Consider the following 17,085-nt stretch of genomic DNA (forward strand, 5'->3'; position numbering starts at 1 on the left):
GTATCAGGAGGACAGACGGAAGACAAACAGCAGGGGGGTATCAGGAGGACAGACGAAGGAATACAGCAGGGGAGTATCAGGAGGACAGACAGACATACAGAAGGGGGATATCAGGAGGACAGATGGAAGGCATACAGCAGGGGAGTATCAGGAGGACAGACGGAAGGCATACAGCAGGGGAGTATCAGGAGGACAGACGGAAGGCATACAGCAGGGGAGTATCAGGAGGACAGACAAAAGGCATACAGCAGGGGAGTATCAGGAGGACAGACAGAAGGCATACAGCAGGGGAGTATCAGGAGGACAGACAGAAGGCATACAGCAGGGGGATATCAGGAGGACAGACAGAAGGCATACAGCAGGGGGATATCAGGAGGACAGACAGAAGGCATACAGCAGGGGAGTATCAGGAGGACAGACGGAAGGCATACAGCAGGGGAGTATCAGGAGGACAGGTGGAAGGCATACAGCAGGGGAGTATCAGGGGGACAGACGGAAGGCACACAGCAGGGAAGTATCAGGAGGACAGACGGGAGGCATACAGCAGGGGAGTATCAGGAGGACAGATGGAGGGCATACAGCGGGGGGGGGGTATCAGGATGACAGACGGAGGGCATACAGCGGGGGGGGTATCAGGATGACAGACGGAAGGCATACAGCAGGGGAGAATCAGGAGGACAGACGGAAAGCATACAGCAGGGGAATATCAGGAGGACAGATGGAAGGCATACAGCGGGGGGGTATCACGAGGACAGATGGATGGCATACAGCAGAGGATATCAGGAGGACAGATGGAAAGCATACAGCAGGGGGGTATCAGTAGGACAGATAGAAGGCATACAGCAGAGGGATATCAGGAGGATAGACGGAAGAAATACAGCAGTGGAGTATCAGGAGGACAGATGGAAGGCATACAGCAGGGGATTATCAGGACAGACGGAAGGCATACAGCAGGGGAGTATCAGGAGGACAGATGTTAGGCATACAGCGCGGGGGTATCAGGAGGACAGACGGAAGGCATACAGCGGGGGTATCAGGAGGACAGATGGAAGGCATACAGCGTGGGGGTATCAGGAGGACAGACGGAAGGCATACAGTGGGGGGGTATCAGGATGACAGACGGAAGGCATACAGCAGGGGAGAATCAGGAGGACAGACGGAAAGCATACAGCAGGGGAATATCAGGAGGACAGATGGAAGGCATACAGCGGGGGGGGTATCACGAGGACAGATGGATGGCATACAGCAGAGGATATCAGGAGGACAGATGGAAAGCATACAGCAGGGGGGTATCAGTAGGACAGATAGAAGGCATACAGCAGAGGGATATCAGGAGGATAGACGGAAGAAATACAGCAGTGGAGTATCAGGAGGACAGATGGAAGGCATACAGCAGGGGATTATCAGGACAGACGGAAGGCATACAGCAGGGGAGTATCAGGAGGACAGATGTTAGGCATACAGCGCGGAGGTATCAGGAGAACAGACGGAAGGCATACAGCAGGGGAATATCAGGAGGACAGACGGAAGGCATACAGCGGGGGTATCAGGAGGACAGATGGAAGGCATACAGCGTGGGGGTATCAGGAGGACAGACGGAAGGCATACAGTGGGGGAGTATCAGGAGGACAGACGGAAGGCATACAGCGGGGGGGATATCAGGAGGATAAACGGAAGGCATACAGTGGGGGAGTATCAGGAGGACAGATGGAAGGCATACAGCGGGGGGGGTATCAGGAGGACAGATGGAAGGCATACAAGAGGGGGGTATCAGGAGGACAGACGGAAGGCTTACAGCGGGGGGTATCAGGAGGATAAACGGAAGGCATACAGCGGGGGGTATCAGGAAGACAGACGGAAGGCATACGGAGGGGGTATCAGGAGGACAGATGGATGGCATACAGCAGAGGATATCAGGAGGACAGATGGAAAGCATACAGCAGGGGGGTATCAGTAGGACAGATAGAAGGCATACAGCAGAGGGATATCAGGAGGATAGACGGAAGAAATACAGCAGTGGAGTATCAGGAGGACAGATGGAAGGCATACAGCAGGGGATTATCAGGACAGACGGAAGGCATACAGCAGGGGAGTATCAGGAGGACAGATGGAAGGCATACAGCAGGGGAGTATCAGGGGGACAGACGGAAGGCACACAGCAGGGAAGTATCAGGAGGACAGACGGGAGGCATACAGCAGGGGAGTATCAGGAGGACAGATGGAGGGCATACAGCGGGGGGGGTATCAGGATGACAGACGGAGGGCATACAGCGGGGGGGGGGTATCAGGATGACAGACGGAAGGCATACAGCAGGGGAGAATCAGGAGGACAGACGGAAAGCATACAGCAGGGGAATATCAGGAGGACAGATGGAAGGCATACAGCGGGGGGGTATCACGAGGACAGATGGATGGCATACAGCAGAGGATATCAGGAGGACAGATGGAAAGCATACAGCAGGGGGGTATCAGTAGGACAGATAGAAGGCATACAGCAGAGGGATATCAGGAGGATAGACGGAAGAAATACAGCAGTGGAGTCTCAGGAGGACAGATGGAAGGCATACAGCAGGGGATTATCAGGACAGACGGAAGGCATACAGCAGGGGAGTATCAGGAGGACAGATGTTAGGCATACAGCGCGGGGGTATCAGGAGGACAGACGGAGGGCATACAGCAGGGGAATATCAGGAGGACAGACGGAAGGCATACAGCGGGGGTATCAGGAGGACAGATGGAAGGCATACAGCGTGGGGGTATCAGGAGGACAGACGGAAGGCATACAGTGGGGGGGTATCAGGATGACAGACGGAAGGCATACAGCAGGGGAGAATCAGGAGGACAGACGGAAAGCATACAGCAGGGGAATATCAGGAGGACAGATGGAAGGCATACAGCGGGGGGGTATCACGAGGACAGATGGATGGCATACAGCAGAGGATATCAGGAGGACAGATGGAAAGCATACAGCAGGGGGGTATCAGTAGGACAGATAGAAGGCATACAGCAGAGGGATATCAGGAGGATAGACGGAAGAAATACAGCAGTGGAGTATCAGGAGGACAGATGGAAGGCATACAGCAGGGGATTATCAGGACAAACGGAAGGCATACAGCAGGGGAGTATCAGGAGGACAGATGTTAGGCATACAGCGCGGGGGTATCAGGAGAACAGACGGAAGGCATACAGCAGGGGAATATCAGGAGGACAGACGGAAGGCATACAGCGGGGGTATCAGGAGGACAGATGGAAGGCATACAGCGTGGGGGTATCAGGAGGACAGACGGAAGGCATACAGTGGGGGAGTATCAGGAGGACAGACGGAAGGCATACAGCGGGGGGGATATCAGGAGGATAAACGGAAGGCATACAGTGGGGGAGTATCAGGAGGACAGATGGAAGGCATACAGCGGGGGGGGTATCAGGAGGACAGATGGAAGGCATACAAGAGGGGGGTATCAGGAGGACAGACGGAAGGCTTACAGCGGGGGGTTCCAGGAGGATAAACGGAAGGCATACAGCGGGGGGTATCAGGAAGACAGACGGAAGGCATACGGAGGGGGTATCAGGAGGACAGATGGATGGCATACAGCAGAGGATATCAGGAGGACAGATGGAAAGCATACAGCAGGGGGGTATCAGTAGGACAGATAGAAGGCATACAGCAGAGGGATATCAGGAGGATAGACGGAAGAAATACAGCAGTGGAGTATCAGGAGGACAGATGGAAGGCATACAGCAGGGGATTATCAGGACAGACGGAAGGCATACAGCAGGGGAGTATCAGGAGGACAGATGTTAGGCATACAGCGCGGGGGTATCAGGAGGACAGACGGAAGGCATACAGCAGGGGAATATCAGGAGGACAGACGGAAGGCATACAGCGGGGGTATCAGGAGGACAGATGGAAGGCATACAGCGTGGGGGTATCAGGAGGACAGACGGAAGGCATACAGTGGGGGGGTATCAGGATGACAGACGGAAGGCATACAGCAGGGGAGAATCAGGAGGACAGACGGAAAGCATACAGCAGGGGAATATCAGGAGGACAGATGGAAGGCATACAGCGGGGGGGTATCACGAGGACAGATGGATGGCATACAGCAGAGGATATCAGGAGGACAGATGGAAAGCATACAGCAGGGGGGTATCAGTAGGACAGATAGAAGGCATACAGCAGAGGGATATCAGGAGGATAGACGGAAGAAATACAGCAGTGGAGTATCAGGAGGACAGATGGAAGGCATACAGCAGGGGATTATCAGGACAGACGGAAGGCATACAGCAGGGGAGTATCAGGAGGACAGATGTTAGGCATACAGCGCGGGGGTATCAGGAGGACAGACGGAAGGCATACAGCAGGGGAATATCAGGAGGACAGACGGAAGGCATACAGCGGGGGTATCAGGAGGACAGATGGAAGGCATACAGCGTGGGGGTATAAGGAGGACAGACGGAAGGCATACAGTGGGGGAGTATCAGGAGGACAGACGGAAGGCATACAGCGGGGGGGATATCAGGAGGATAAACGGAAGGCATACAGTGGGGGAGTATCAGGAGGACAGATGGAAGGCATACAGCGGGGGGGTATCAGGAGGACAGATGGAAGGCATACAAGAGGGGGGTATCAGGAGGACAGACGGAAGGCTTACAGCGGGGGGTATCAGGAGGATAAACGGAAGGCATACAGCGGGGGGTATCAGGAAGACAGACGGAAGGCATACGGAGGGGGTATCAGGAGGACAGACGGAAGGCATACATCAGGGAGGTATCAGGAGGACAGATAGAAGGCATACAGCAGGGAGTATCAGGAGGACAGACGGAATGCATACGGGGGGTATCAGGAGGACAGATGGTAGGCATACAGCGGGGGGTATCAGGAGGACAGACGGAAGGCATACAGCAGGGGGTATCAGGAATACAGACGGAAGGAATACAGGGGGGTATCAGGAGGACAGACGGAAGGCATACAGCAGGGGGGTATCAGGAGGACAGACAGAAGGCATACGGGGGGGTATCAGGAGGACAGACGGAAGGCATACAGCACGGGGTATCAGGAGGACAGACGGAAGGCATACAGCAGGGGGGTATCAGGAGGACAGATGGAAGGCATACAGCAGGGGGGTATCAGGAGGAAAGACAGAAGGCATACAGCAGTGGGTATCAGGAGGACAGACGGAAGGCATACAGCAGGGGGGTATTAGGAGGACAGACGGAAGGCAAACAGCAGGGGGGTACCTGGAATACAGACGGAAGGCATACAGGGGGGTATCAGGAGGACAGAAGGAAGGCATACAGCGGGGGTGTATAAGGTGGACAGACGGAAGGCATACAGCAGGAGAGTATCAGGAGGACAAACGGAAGGCATACAGCAGGGGAGTATCAGGAGGACAGACGGAAGACATACAGCATGGGAGTATCAGGAGGACAGACGGAAGGCATACAGCAAGGGAGTATGAGGAGGACAGATCGAAGACATACAGCGGGGGGGGGGGGAACGGTGACATACTAGATGTAAAGGGGGCTGGGGGCAGACAGGCGTACAGCGGGAGGGGGGGGGGATACAGTGTATACATTGATGGGAGTCACATGTGGAGGATGGGATTAGTCCTGACACCCCCCCCCCCTTGTCTCATCTCTTTCTGTGACCACTTCCTGACCCCTGGAAGTCTCCGTCCTCCATGTAACCTCTGCTCCCACCCTGCAGACTCTTCCTGTGCATCTGTGGCTGCAGAGACCCCGCAGGATGTGGACACTTCACACCAGACCCCTCTGATCTCCTGGAGTTCTGATGTCAGGCCGCCTCACCCCATGCCCCAGTATTATAGCATTGGGGGAGGGGTGACAACCAATACCTTTTATCTATAATGGAGGGGTTCACAGTCACCAGCTGCGTCTTCAGTCCAACATCCAGACTGTAGTCACTACCCAGAGGAGGCAGATTACACCTGCGAGAGAGCGGCACGGGACAAGGATTATTACCCAGGTTATACCAGCTGTACATATATAATTACATACAGGCGATGCCTAGGTTATACCAGCTGTACAGATATAATTATATACAGGAGATGCCCAGGTTATACCGGCTGTACATGTATAATTATATACAGGAGATGCCCAGGTTATACCGGCTGTACAGATATAATTATATACAGGAGATACCCAGGTTACACCGGCTGTACAGATATAATTATATACAGGAGATGTTCAGGTTATACCAGCTGTACATATATAATTATATACAGGAGATGTCCAGGTTATACCAGCTGTACATATATAATTATATACAGGAGATGCCCAGGTTATACCGGCTGTACATATATAATTATATACAGGAGATGCCCAGGTTATACCGGCTGTACATATATAATTATATACAGGAGATGCCCAGGTTATACCAGCTGTACATATATAATTATATACAGGAGATGCCCAGGTTATACCAGCTGTACATATATAATTATATACAGGAGATGCCCAGGTTATACCGGCTGTACATATATAATTATATACAGGAGATGCCCAGGTTATACCAGCTGTACATATATAATTATATACAGGAGATGCCCAGGTTATACCAGCTGTACAGATATAATTATATAGAGGAGATGCCCAGGTTATACCGGCTGTACATATATAATTATATACAGGAGATGTCCAGGTTATACCGGCTGTACATATATAATTATATACAGGAGATGCCCAGGTTATACCGGCTGTACATATATAATTATATACAGGAGATGCCCAGGTTATACCAGCTGTACATATATAATTATATACAGGAGATGCCCAGGTTATACCAGCTGTACATATATAATTATATACAGGAGATGCCCAGGTTATACCGGCTGTACATATATAATTATATACAGGAGATGCCCAGGTTATACCAGCTGTACAGATATAATTATATACAGGAGATACCCAGGTTATACCAGCTGTACATATATAATTATATACAGGAGATACCCAGGTTATACCAGCTGTACATATATAATTATATACAGGAGATGCCCAGGTTATACCAGCTGTACATATATAATTATATACAGGAGATGTTCAGGTTATACCAGCTGTACATATATAATTATATACAGGAGATGCCCAGGTTATACCAGCTGTACATATATAATTATATACAGGAGATGTTCAGGTTATACCAGCTGTACATATATAATTATATACAGGAGATGCCCAGGTTATACCAGCTGTACATATATAATTATATACAGGAGATGCCCAGGTTATACCAGCTGTACATATATAATTATATACAGGAGATGCCTAGGTTATACCGGCTGTACATATATAATTATATACAGGAGATGCCCAGGTTATACCAGCTGTACATATATAATTATATACAGGAGATGCCCAGGTTATACCAGCTGTACATATATAATTATATACAGGAGATGCCCAGGTTATACCAGCTGTACAGATATAATTATATAGAGGAGATGCCCAGGTTATACCGGCTGTACATATATAATTATATACAGGAGATGTCCAGGTTATACCGGCTGTACATATATAATTATATACAGGAGATGCCCAGGTTATACCGGCTGTACATATATAATTATATACAGGAGATGCCCAGGTTATACCAGCTGTACATATATAATGATATACAGGAGATGCCCAGGTTATACCAGCTGTACATATATAATTATATACAGGAGATGCCCAGGTTATACCGGCTGTACATATATAATTATATACAGGAGATGCCCAGGTTATACCGGCTGTACATATATAATTATATACAGGAGATGCCCAGGTTATACCAGCTGTACATATATAATTATATACAGGAGATGCCCAGGTTATACCAGCTGTACATATATAATTATATACAGGAGATGCCCAGGTTATACCAGCTGTACATATATAATTATATACAGGAGATGCCCAGGTTATACCGGCTGTACATATATAATTATATACAGGAGATGTCCAGGTTATACCGGCTGTACATATATAATTATATACAGGAGATGCCCAGGTTATACCAGCTGTACATATATAATTATATACAGGAGATGTCCAGGTTATACCGGCTGTACATATATAATTATATACAGGAGATGCCCAGGTTATACCGGCTGTACATATATAATTATATACAGGAGATGCCCAGGTTATACCAGCTGTACATATATAATTATATACAGGAGATGCCCAGGTTATACCGGCTGTACATATATATATATATATATATATATATATATACAGGTATATATATACAGAAAATCCCAATAACAAACATGGAAGTTTGTGAATGTAAAATTAAAAATGTGGAAAGTTCCCGGGGTGTGAAGACCTTTTGTATAAACATCCAGAAGATTCCCAGGTTATACCAGATCAGTGCATTCAGTGATTGATCAATGTTTCTCGATTTTTCATTTTAAAATCTCACATACCGGATAACGAAATCGGCCTCATCAATCTGTTTCCCGCACCTGCTCCCCTTCAGTATCCCACCATTCCCCACCACGGAGCAGCGCTTCAGGGGGAGTCGGAATGGAGTATCCTAGCAACAGAGAGGAGAGCGCGATTGTCAGTGACACAATGTAGCAGCAGGGGACGGAGAGCGGGGAAACCGGCCAGAGAGAAGCGGCGCCACCGAGGTCTGCGCATCAGTGAGCAAGGGTCTGCCCCACCGGCAACAGCGAGAACGGAGGAAGAGACGATCAATACATAGATAGATAGATAGATAATAGATAGAATAGATAGATAATAGATGATAGATAATAGATAGATAGATAGATAATAAATATATAATAGATATATAATAGATAATAGACAGATAATAGATAGATAACAGATAGATAATAGACAGATAATAGACAGATAATAGATAGATAATAGATAAATAACAGATAGATAATAGACAGATAATAGATAGATAATAGATTTGTGTATAAACTTGGTGAAGATCAGGTTTCTGGACCCGCTCTTACGCTTCGTGCTTCTATTGTTTCGCTCATTATTTCTTGCGGTAATTAATGATGTAACGATGCCGCCATGTGACGTCCTGTTATTATCTGAGATTCCGTCGTCTTTTCCGGCCATTATTACAGACGCCCCATTCTTTGCCCAATCGGGAGAGGATCGAGCTCCTGTATCTACGAATCTCGGGATAATCCCAGTCGTCACATCCGCAGCTCCTGGGAAAGCTGGGTGACCACCCGTGCGGTTACTGCCCCTCCAGGAGGACATATCACACACAAGGACGTGCGCGGCAGCGGCGGGGGACACTAACCGGCGGGAAGAGGCTGTATGTGGCGTTATCGATGATCAGCGAGTACAGGAACTCCCCATCAAACCACAGGTTCTCGCCCACCGGGGTGTTCACTTTAGTCATAGAGAAGAGGTGACCCGGGTCACAGCAGGCGTCCAACTGCGTCCTGCAAGACACAAAGAGAGTGAGAACAAGGCCAGAGAAGAGTCACCTCCAGAGCTGCGCTCAATATTCTGCTGCATCACTAAATATGGTTGTCAAGAAATGTATCAGATGTTCAATGAGCTGTAACAATGGAACTGCAGCTCTGGGGGTGACTGGAGGATAAGACACGATGTAACAGCAGAATAGTGAGTGCAGCTCTGGAGGTGACTGGAGGATAAGACACGATGTAACAGCAGAATAGTGAGTGCAGCTCTGGAGGTGACTGGAGGATAAGACACGATGTAACAGCAGAATAGTGAGTGCAGCTCTGGAGGTGACTGGAGGATAAGACAGGATGTAACAGCAGAATAGTGAGTGCAGCTCTGGAGGTGACTGGGGGATAAGATACGATGTAACAGCAGAACAGTGACTGCCGCTCTGGAGGTGACTGGAGGATAAGACACGATGTAACAGCAGAATAGTGAGTGCAGCTCTGGAGGTGACTGGAGGATAAGACACGATGTAACAGCAGAATAGTGAGTGCAGCTCTGGAAGTGACTGGAGGATAAGACACGATGTAACAGCAGAATAGTGAGTGCAGCTCTGGAGGTCACATGACAGATGGATGAGATTGGTCAGGCGGCTCCGGTCCCACAGCTGCTCGTCTATCAGAACGAGGGGTTAATCTGTGGTTACATTGTATCAGTGCTGTTTCCAGTTCCCCCGCCAGTCACCCGGCATAACCAGCGCTGTGCCGAGATTCTGGTGTTATCCATAGTGACATTAGGTGCTGGGCCCCGCCATGGTGGGACATACGGGGGCCGCATGAATCGGGTATAGATCAGTGATGTTCACCAGTCAGTAGCATAGCCACCAGGGGGCAGAGGGTGCGGTCGCCCAGGGCCCACCGATCACAGGGGCCCACCCGGAGCTACACTACCATTAATTATATGAGCGTGCACAGCTCTCTGTTATAGTTAAGTCTGTGGTAGAGTAGGAGACATGAACTCCCTGCAGTACCGCGGCGGGGAGAGGCAGAGGAGGACAGGGGAGCATATACCCTCCGGGACGCTAGGTGCTGGAACTGTACCTGCTGCCTCCACTATACAGCAGACACAAGCACATTGCACGCTGAGCGTCCTGCTGCAGAGAAGTCAGGACGCACGACGTTTCTTCCCTCCAGAGAGAAGCAGCACAGGACACATAATAAAAATAATGCTGTAAGTAAAAGCCGGAGGTGTCTGCACCGTGCAGGGAGGAGTTGGCAGGACGAGGCTCCCTCCTGATAAGACCCCGGGATTCCTGTGCTGTAGCTGCCATTTCTGAGGCACAGTAGATTTATGGCGGCTGCTTACACAGCTCTTCTGAGGCACAGTAGATTTATGGCGGCTGCTTACACAGCTCTTCTGAGGCACAGTAGATTTATGGCGGCTGCTTACACAGCTCTTCTGAGGCACAGTAGATTTATGGCGGCTGCTTACACAGCTCTTCTGAGGCACAGTAGATTTATGGCGCCTGCTTACACAGCTCGGGTCACTGTCAGTGCGAGTCCCCGCGCATCAGCCGATCTGTAAAACACTTCAAAGCAGCTGCCATAAATCTCATGGTGCCTCAGACAGACAGACTAAACTGGTTGGTAATGGGCACTGATAGATGTGACCCCGGCTGCGGACCCCACAAATGAGGATATATGAAAAAAAAAATAATAATATATATATAGGAAGAATAGATATATATCTTAGTACCGTGTTAGCCAGTAGATAGAAACATATTTAGAATTGAGAGTCCTCAGTGGCTGATACCTTTTAATGGCGAACTGAAAAGATGGTAACAAATTGCAGCTTTCGAGACTACACAGTCTCTTCATCAGTCATAGACTAAAACAAATTCTTAAGAATCACATATTTATACACAGCACAGAATAATGCCATAGATAAGACAGGTGACGTGAAGCAGAACCACCATTATGTGAGTGATAAACAGTTATGTTCATAGATATTGGAGCAGTTCATAGATAAGGAGTGTGAATGTTTTATTGTCCTCTGATTGGGGTCTGGTTCTGTGTTGTGATGACCCCACAAGGTCTGAGGAGCAAATTCCTTAGTTGATGTAAAAAGACATAAATCCATGCGACACATTCATTCCTGCACTGAGAGTGTCAAAGGTCGTCATCAGTTTATATTCCCAGACTCTTCTGTCTCTCTGTGATTTGAAGTTACCCTTTAATACCAGTAATCTCATGTCCATGGTGCTGTGATCAGACATACAGAAATGTTTGGCCACAGGTAGATCCATTCTTTTTTCTCTTATTGTGTGGTGATGAGAGTTCATTCTTGTTCTCAGTTTCTGCCCTATCTCCCCAACATACAGACCCCCAGTTGGACATTTAGTACAAATAATTAGGTACACCACATTAGAAGTGACGCAGCTGAAAGTACCTGGGATCTTGTAGTCCTGATGTGAGTTGTGATCTTTATCTTGTCCGTGGTCATTATAAATGGCCTGAGGGAATATTTCTATGATATAGAAGATTCAGAACCCACCTGGACTGATGGAAAATGGATCCTAACAACAAAGAAGAGGTCAGACTGGACGACACCACCTGGACGCAACCCTCATTTGGATAACTATATAGACTCCTTCAGACATTTGATAAAATCCACCATCATAGATACTAACAGGAGACAAGCATCCAACATCAGTGCCCAGGAGAGGAAGGCCATACAGAAATCATCATCAAACCTGCGGACAAGGGAGGTGCAGTAGTCATGATGAACACATCAGACTATATGAGGGAAGCAAACAGACGACTTATGGACACACGCTACTACAGGAACCTACACAGGACTATTACAAGGAACTAAAGACGAATCCGTAAGAGCCGATGACCTGATACCAGAAAGTCCAAGAACAGGGACATTCTACATGCTTCCCAAAATCCAAAAATCTGGAAACCCAGGAAGCCCAATTATCTCATGTGTGGGCACCTTACTGAGCAGGTATCTGGATGGGTAGAGGGTATTATTAAACCCCTGGTAAAGGAGACACCCAGCTTCATTCAGGACACAACTGACCTATTGAATAAACTATCAGCAATAGATCTTCTACCATAAGGAACCATCCTGGCCACCATGGATGTGGAATCTCTGTACTCCAATATCCCACACCAGGATGGATTAAATGCCTACAAATTCTTCCTGGAAAATGCAGGGACTGATGCAAATTCTGTGGTGAAACTTATAAAATTCATGCTCATCCACAATTACTTTGAGTTTGACAAGAAGATCCATCTACAGGAGACTGGCAGAGCAATGGGAAGTAAAATGGCCCCACAGTATGCAAATCTTATCATGGCCAAGCTTGGAAGCGACTTTGTCCTCATGCCCCATCAGGCCTCTGGCCTACTACCGGTACATTGATGATATTTTAATCATCTGGACGGAGTCTGAGCCGCAGCTGAAGACGTTCCATGAACAGTTTAATCAATTTCATCCCACCATCAACTTGACACTCAACCACTCCTGCACTGAAATTTACTTTTTGGACGCCATCATTAAGCTGCAGAACAATAAAATAGAGACATCCCTGTATCAGAAGCCAATCGACCGTCCAACATACCTTAAATGGGACAGTTTCCATCCAAAACACATAAACTCCATTGTCTACAGCCAAGCCATCAGATACAATCGTATATGTCCCAACCCCATGGATAGGGATGAACACCTTGGTCGCCTCAGAAAGACCTTCTTGAATCAGGGCGACCATCCAAGAACAATTGAAAACCAGATCACAAGAACCACCGGAATATCAAGGAATCACCTGCTACATTACAAAGCTAAAGAACAAAATAACCGGGAGCCTCTAGTGGTCACCTACAATCCAAATCTGGAGGTGCTGAGGGGAGCTGCATGGAAATTATAACCTTTACTACAAAAAGATGCCGGAATACAATCCATATTTCCAGACCCCCCACTACTGTGTTTTAGGCAGCCCCCAAATCTAAGAAGCATCATTGTCAGAAGCTCCCTGTCCTCTCCATCAGCAAAAATGTAAAACCCGTCCATTTATAATGACCACGGACAAGATAAAGATCACAACTCACATCAGGACTACAAGATCCCAGGTACTTTCAGCTGCGTCACTTCTAATGTGGTGTACCTAATTATTTGTACCAAATGTCCAACTGGGGGTCTGTATGTGGGGGAGACAGGGCAGAAACTGAGAACAAGGATGAACTCTCATCACCACACAATTTTTTGTTATTTTGACCATTTCTCATTTTCAGAAAATAAATACAAAATCTATTGCTTGGAACTTCGGAGACGTTGTCAGTAGTTCACAGAATAAAAGAACAATTTACATCTTACTCTAAAATATAAAGAGGAAAATCAGACAAACTGAACATTCTGCAGGGGTCTCTTCATTTTTGCCAGAGCTGTATGTACCTTGGATTTACTGATAGGATCATACAGACACTGGTGTCATAGGACCCTGACTACAGGATATATATACTGTATATATATATAGTGATGCGGTCCTATAGCCGAGGTTGGGGTCCTATCACACCAGTGTCTGTATGATCATATCAGTAAATCTAAGGTATATATATATACTGACAAGACTGGCCGGTAATGAGGTGCACTGATAGACGTGACCCCGGCTGCAGGACCCCACAGATGACGGTATATGTCTCCTCTATATATATATATATATATATATATATATATATATATATATATAATGTGTTGCAGTCCTATAGCCGGGTCGGGGTCCTATCAGACCACTGTATGTTCTCATATCAGTAAATTCATGGTGGTAAACACAAAGACCCCATTAGAAAACCTTTTTTTTTTTTTAAAGTTGAGGCTGTATATATATGATATATGATAAATGGCCAGACAGAAGAAAATAGAAACAGCCAGTAGGTGCGTATAGAAAGTCACATATGGGTGCAGACCCCTGAACATATACTGAGTGTACACAACAAGACCCCCAAAGGGGGAGAAAGGCAAAAAGAGAGGAACAGACGAGCCAGGGGGTGTACTTTCTTCTTTAGATTGGTAATATTCTACCTCTGCTCTTTCTTGTGGTTCCCTCCTTTCCGTTTCCCTCTTTGGGGTCTTCAGGGGGCTGTACCCATACATCGGCCTCTGTACACATCCACAGGCTGTTTCTATTTTCTTCTATTTAGCGATTTGTCAGGACTGTGCAAGGAGCAGCCGACAGCCAGGAACGGACAGAAACCGGAATCTAAGGCATGGGAGATAATGCGGGGGCCATTATACAGCATGGGAGATAATGCGGGGGCCATTATACAGCATGGGAGATAATGCAGGGGCCATTATACAGCATGGGAGATAATGCGAAGGCCATTATAAAGCGTGGGAGATAAAGCGGAGGCCATTATACAGCATGGGAAATAATGCGGGGGCCATTATACAGAATGGGAGATAAAGCGGAGGCCATTATACAGCGTGGGAGATAATGCAGGGGCCATTATAAAGCGTGGGAGATAAAGCGGAGGCCATTATACTGCGTGGGAGATAATGCAGAGGCCATTATACAGCGTGGGAGATAAAGCGGAGGCCATTATACAGCGTGGGAGATAAAGCGGAGGCCATTATACAGCGTGGGAGATAAAGCGGAGGCCATTATACAGCGTGGGAGATAAAGCGGAGGCCATTATACAGCGTGGGAGATAAAGCGGAGGCCATTATACAGCATGGGAGATAATGCGGGGGCCATTATACAGCGTGGGAGATAATGCGGGGGCCATTATACAGCATGGGAGATAATGCAGAGGCCATTATACAGCGTGGGAGATAATGCAGAGGCCATTATACAGAATGGGAGATAATGCGGGGGCCATTATACAGAATGGGAGATAATGTGGGGGCCATTATACAGAATGGGAGATAATGCAGGGGCCATTATACAGAATGGGAGATAATGCGGGGGCCATTATACAGCATGGGAGATAATGCGGAGGCCATTATAAAGCGTGGCAGATAATGCGGGGGCCATTATACAGAATGGGAGATAATGCGGAGGCCATTATAAAGCGTGGGAGATAATGCGGGGGCCATTATACAGAATGGGAGATAATGCGAAGGCCATTATACAGCATGGCAGATAATGCAGGGGCCATTATACAGAATGGGAGATAATGCGGAGGCCATTATACAGAATGGGAGATAATGCGGGGGCCATTATACAGAATGGGAGATAATGCAGGGGCCATTATACAGAATGGGAGATAATGCGGGGGCCATTATACAGCATGGGAGATAATGCGGAGGCCATTATAAAGCGTGGCAGATAATGCGGGGGCCATTATACAGAATGGGAGATAATGCGGAGGCCATTATAAAGCGTGGGCGATAATGCGGGGGCCATTATACAGAATGGGAGATAATGCGAAGGCCATTATACAGCATGGCAGATAATGCGGGGCCATTATACAGAATGGGAGATAATGCGGAGGCCATTATACAGAATGGGAGATAATGCGGGGGCCATTATACAGCATGGGAGATAATGCGGAGGCCATTATAAAGCGTGGGAGATAAAGCGGAGGCCATTATACAGAATGGGAGATAATGCGGGGGCCATTATACAGCATGGGAGATAATGCGGAGGCCATTATACAGAATGGGAGAAAATGCGGGGGCCATTATACAGCGTGGGAGATAATGCGGAGGCCATTATACAGCGTGGGAGATAATGCGATGGCCATTATAAAGCGTGGCAGATAAAGCGGAGGCCATTATACAGCGTGGGAGATAATGCGGGGGCCATTATACAGAATGGGAGATAATGCAAGGGTCATTATAGAGCATGGGAGATAATGCGGAGGCCATTATACAGCGTGGGAGATAATGCGGGGGCCATTATACAGCATGGGAGATAATGCAGGGGCCATTATACAGCGTGGGAGATAATGCGGAGGCCATTATACAGCGTGGGAGATAATGCGGGGGCCATTATACAGCATGGGAGATAATGCGGGTGCCATTATACAGCGTGGGAGATAATGCGGGGGTCATTATACAGAGTGGGAGATAATGCGGAGGCCATTATACAGCATGGGAGATAATGCGGAGGCCATTATACAGAATGGGAGATAATGCGGGGGCCATTATACAGCATGGGAGATAATGCGGAGGCCATTATACAGAATGGGAGATAATGCGGGGGCCATTATACAGCGTGGGAGATAATGCGGAGGCCATTATACAGCATGGGAGATAATGCGATGGCCATTATAAAGCGTGGCAGATAAAGCGGAGGCCATTATACAGCGTGGGAGATAATGCGGGGGCCATTATACAGAATGGGAGATAATGCAAGGGTCATTATAGAGCATGGGAGATAATGCGGAGGCCATTATACAGCGTGGGAGATAATGCGGGGGCCATTATACAGCATGGGAGATAATGCGGGGGCCATTATACAGCGTGGGAGATAATGCGGAGGCCATTATACAGAGTGGGAGATAATGCGGGGGCCATTATACAGCATGGGAGATAATGCGGGGGCCATTATACAGCATGGGAGATAATGCGGGGGCCATTATACAGCGTGGGAGATAATGCAGAGGCCATTATACAGCATGGGAGATAATGCGGGGGCCATTATACAGCGTGGGATAATGCAGAGGCCATTATACAGCATGGGAGATAATGCGGAGG

The 17,085-nt window shown here is 47.9% G+C and overlaps 1 protein-coding gene across 1 annotated transcript in view; it reads right to left on the bottom strand.

Moving 5' to 3' along the window:
• ST8SIA1 (ST8 alpha-N-acetyl-neuraminide alpha-2,8-sialyltransferase 1) overlaps window positions 1-17,085 on the bottom strand; it is a 73,282-nt gene that overhangs the window by 5,125 nt on the left and 51,072 nt on the right. The window contains exons 2-4 of the mRNA XM_069762808.1: window positions 9,272-9,416; window positions 8,430-8,539; window positions 5,856-5,948 (exon numbers count right to left, since the gene is read on the bottom strand). Of these exons, the coding sequence (XP_069618909.1) occupies window positions 5,856-5,948; window positions 8,430-8,539; window positions 9,272-9,416 (348 nt within the window). The remainder of the gene's footprint in view (window positions 1-5,855; window positions 5,949-8,429; window positions 8,540-9,271; window positions 9,417-17,085) is intronic.

Source organism: Ranitomeya imitator, chromosome 4 (genome assembly GCF_032444005.1).
Source record: "Ranitomeya imitator isolate aRanImi1 chromosome 4, aRanImi1.pri, whole genome shotgun sequence".
Taxonomy (NCBI): Eukaryota; Metazoa; Chordata; class Amphibia; order Anura; family Dendrobatidae; genus Ranitomeya; species Ranitomeya imitator.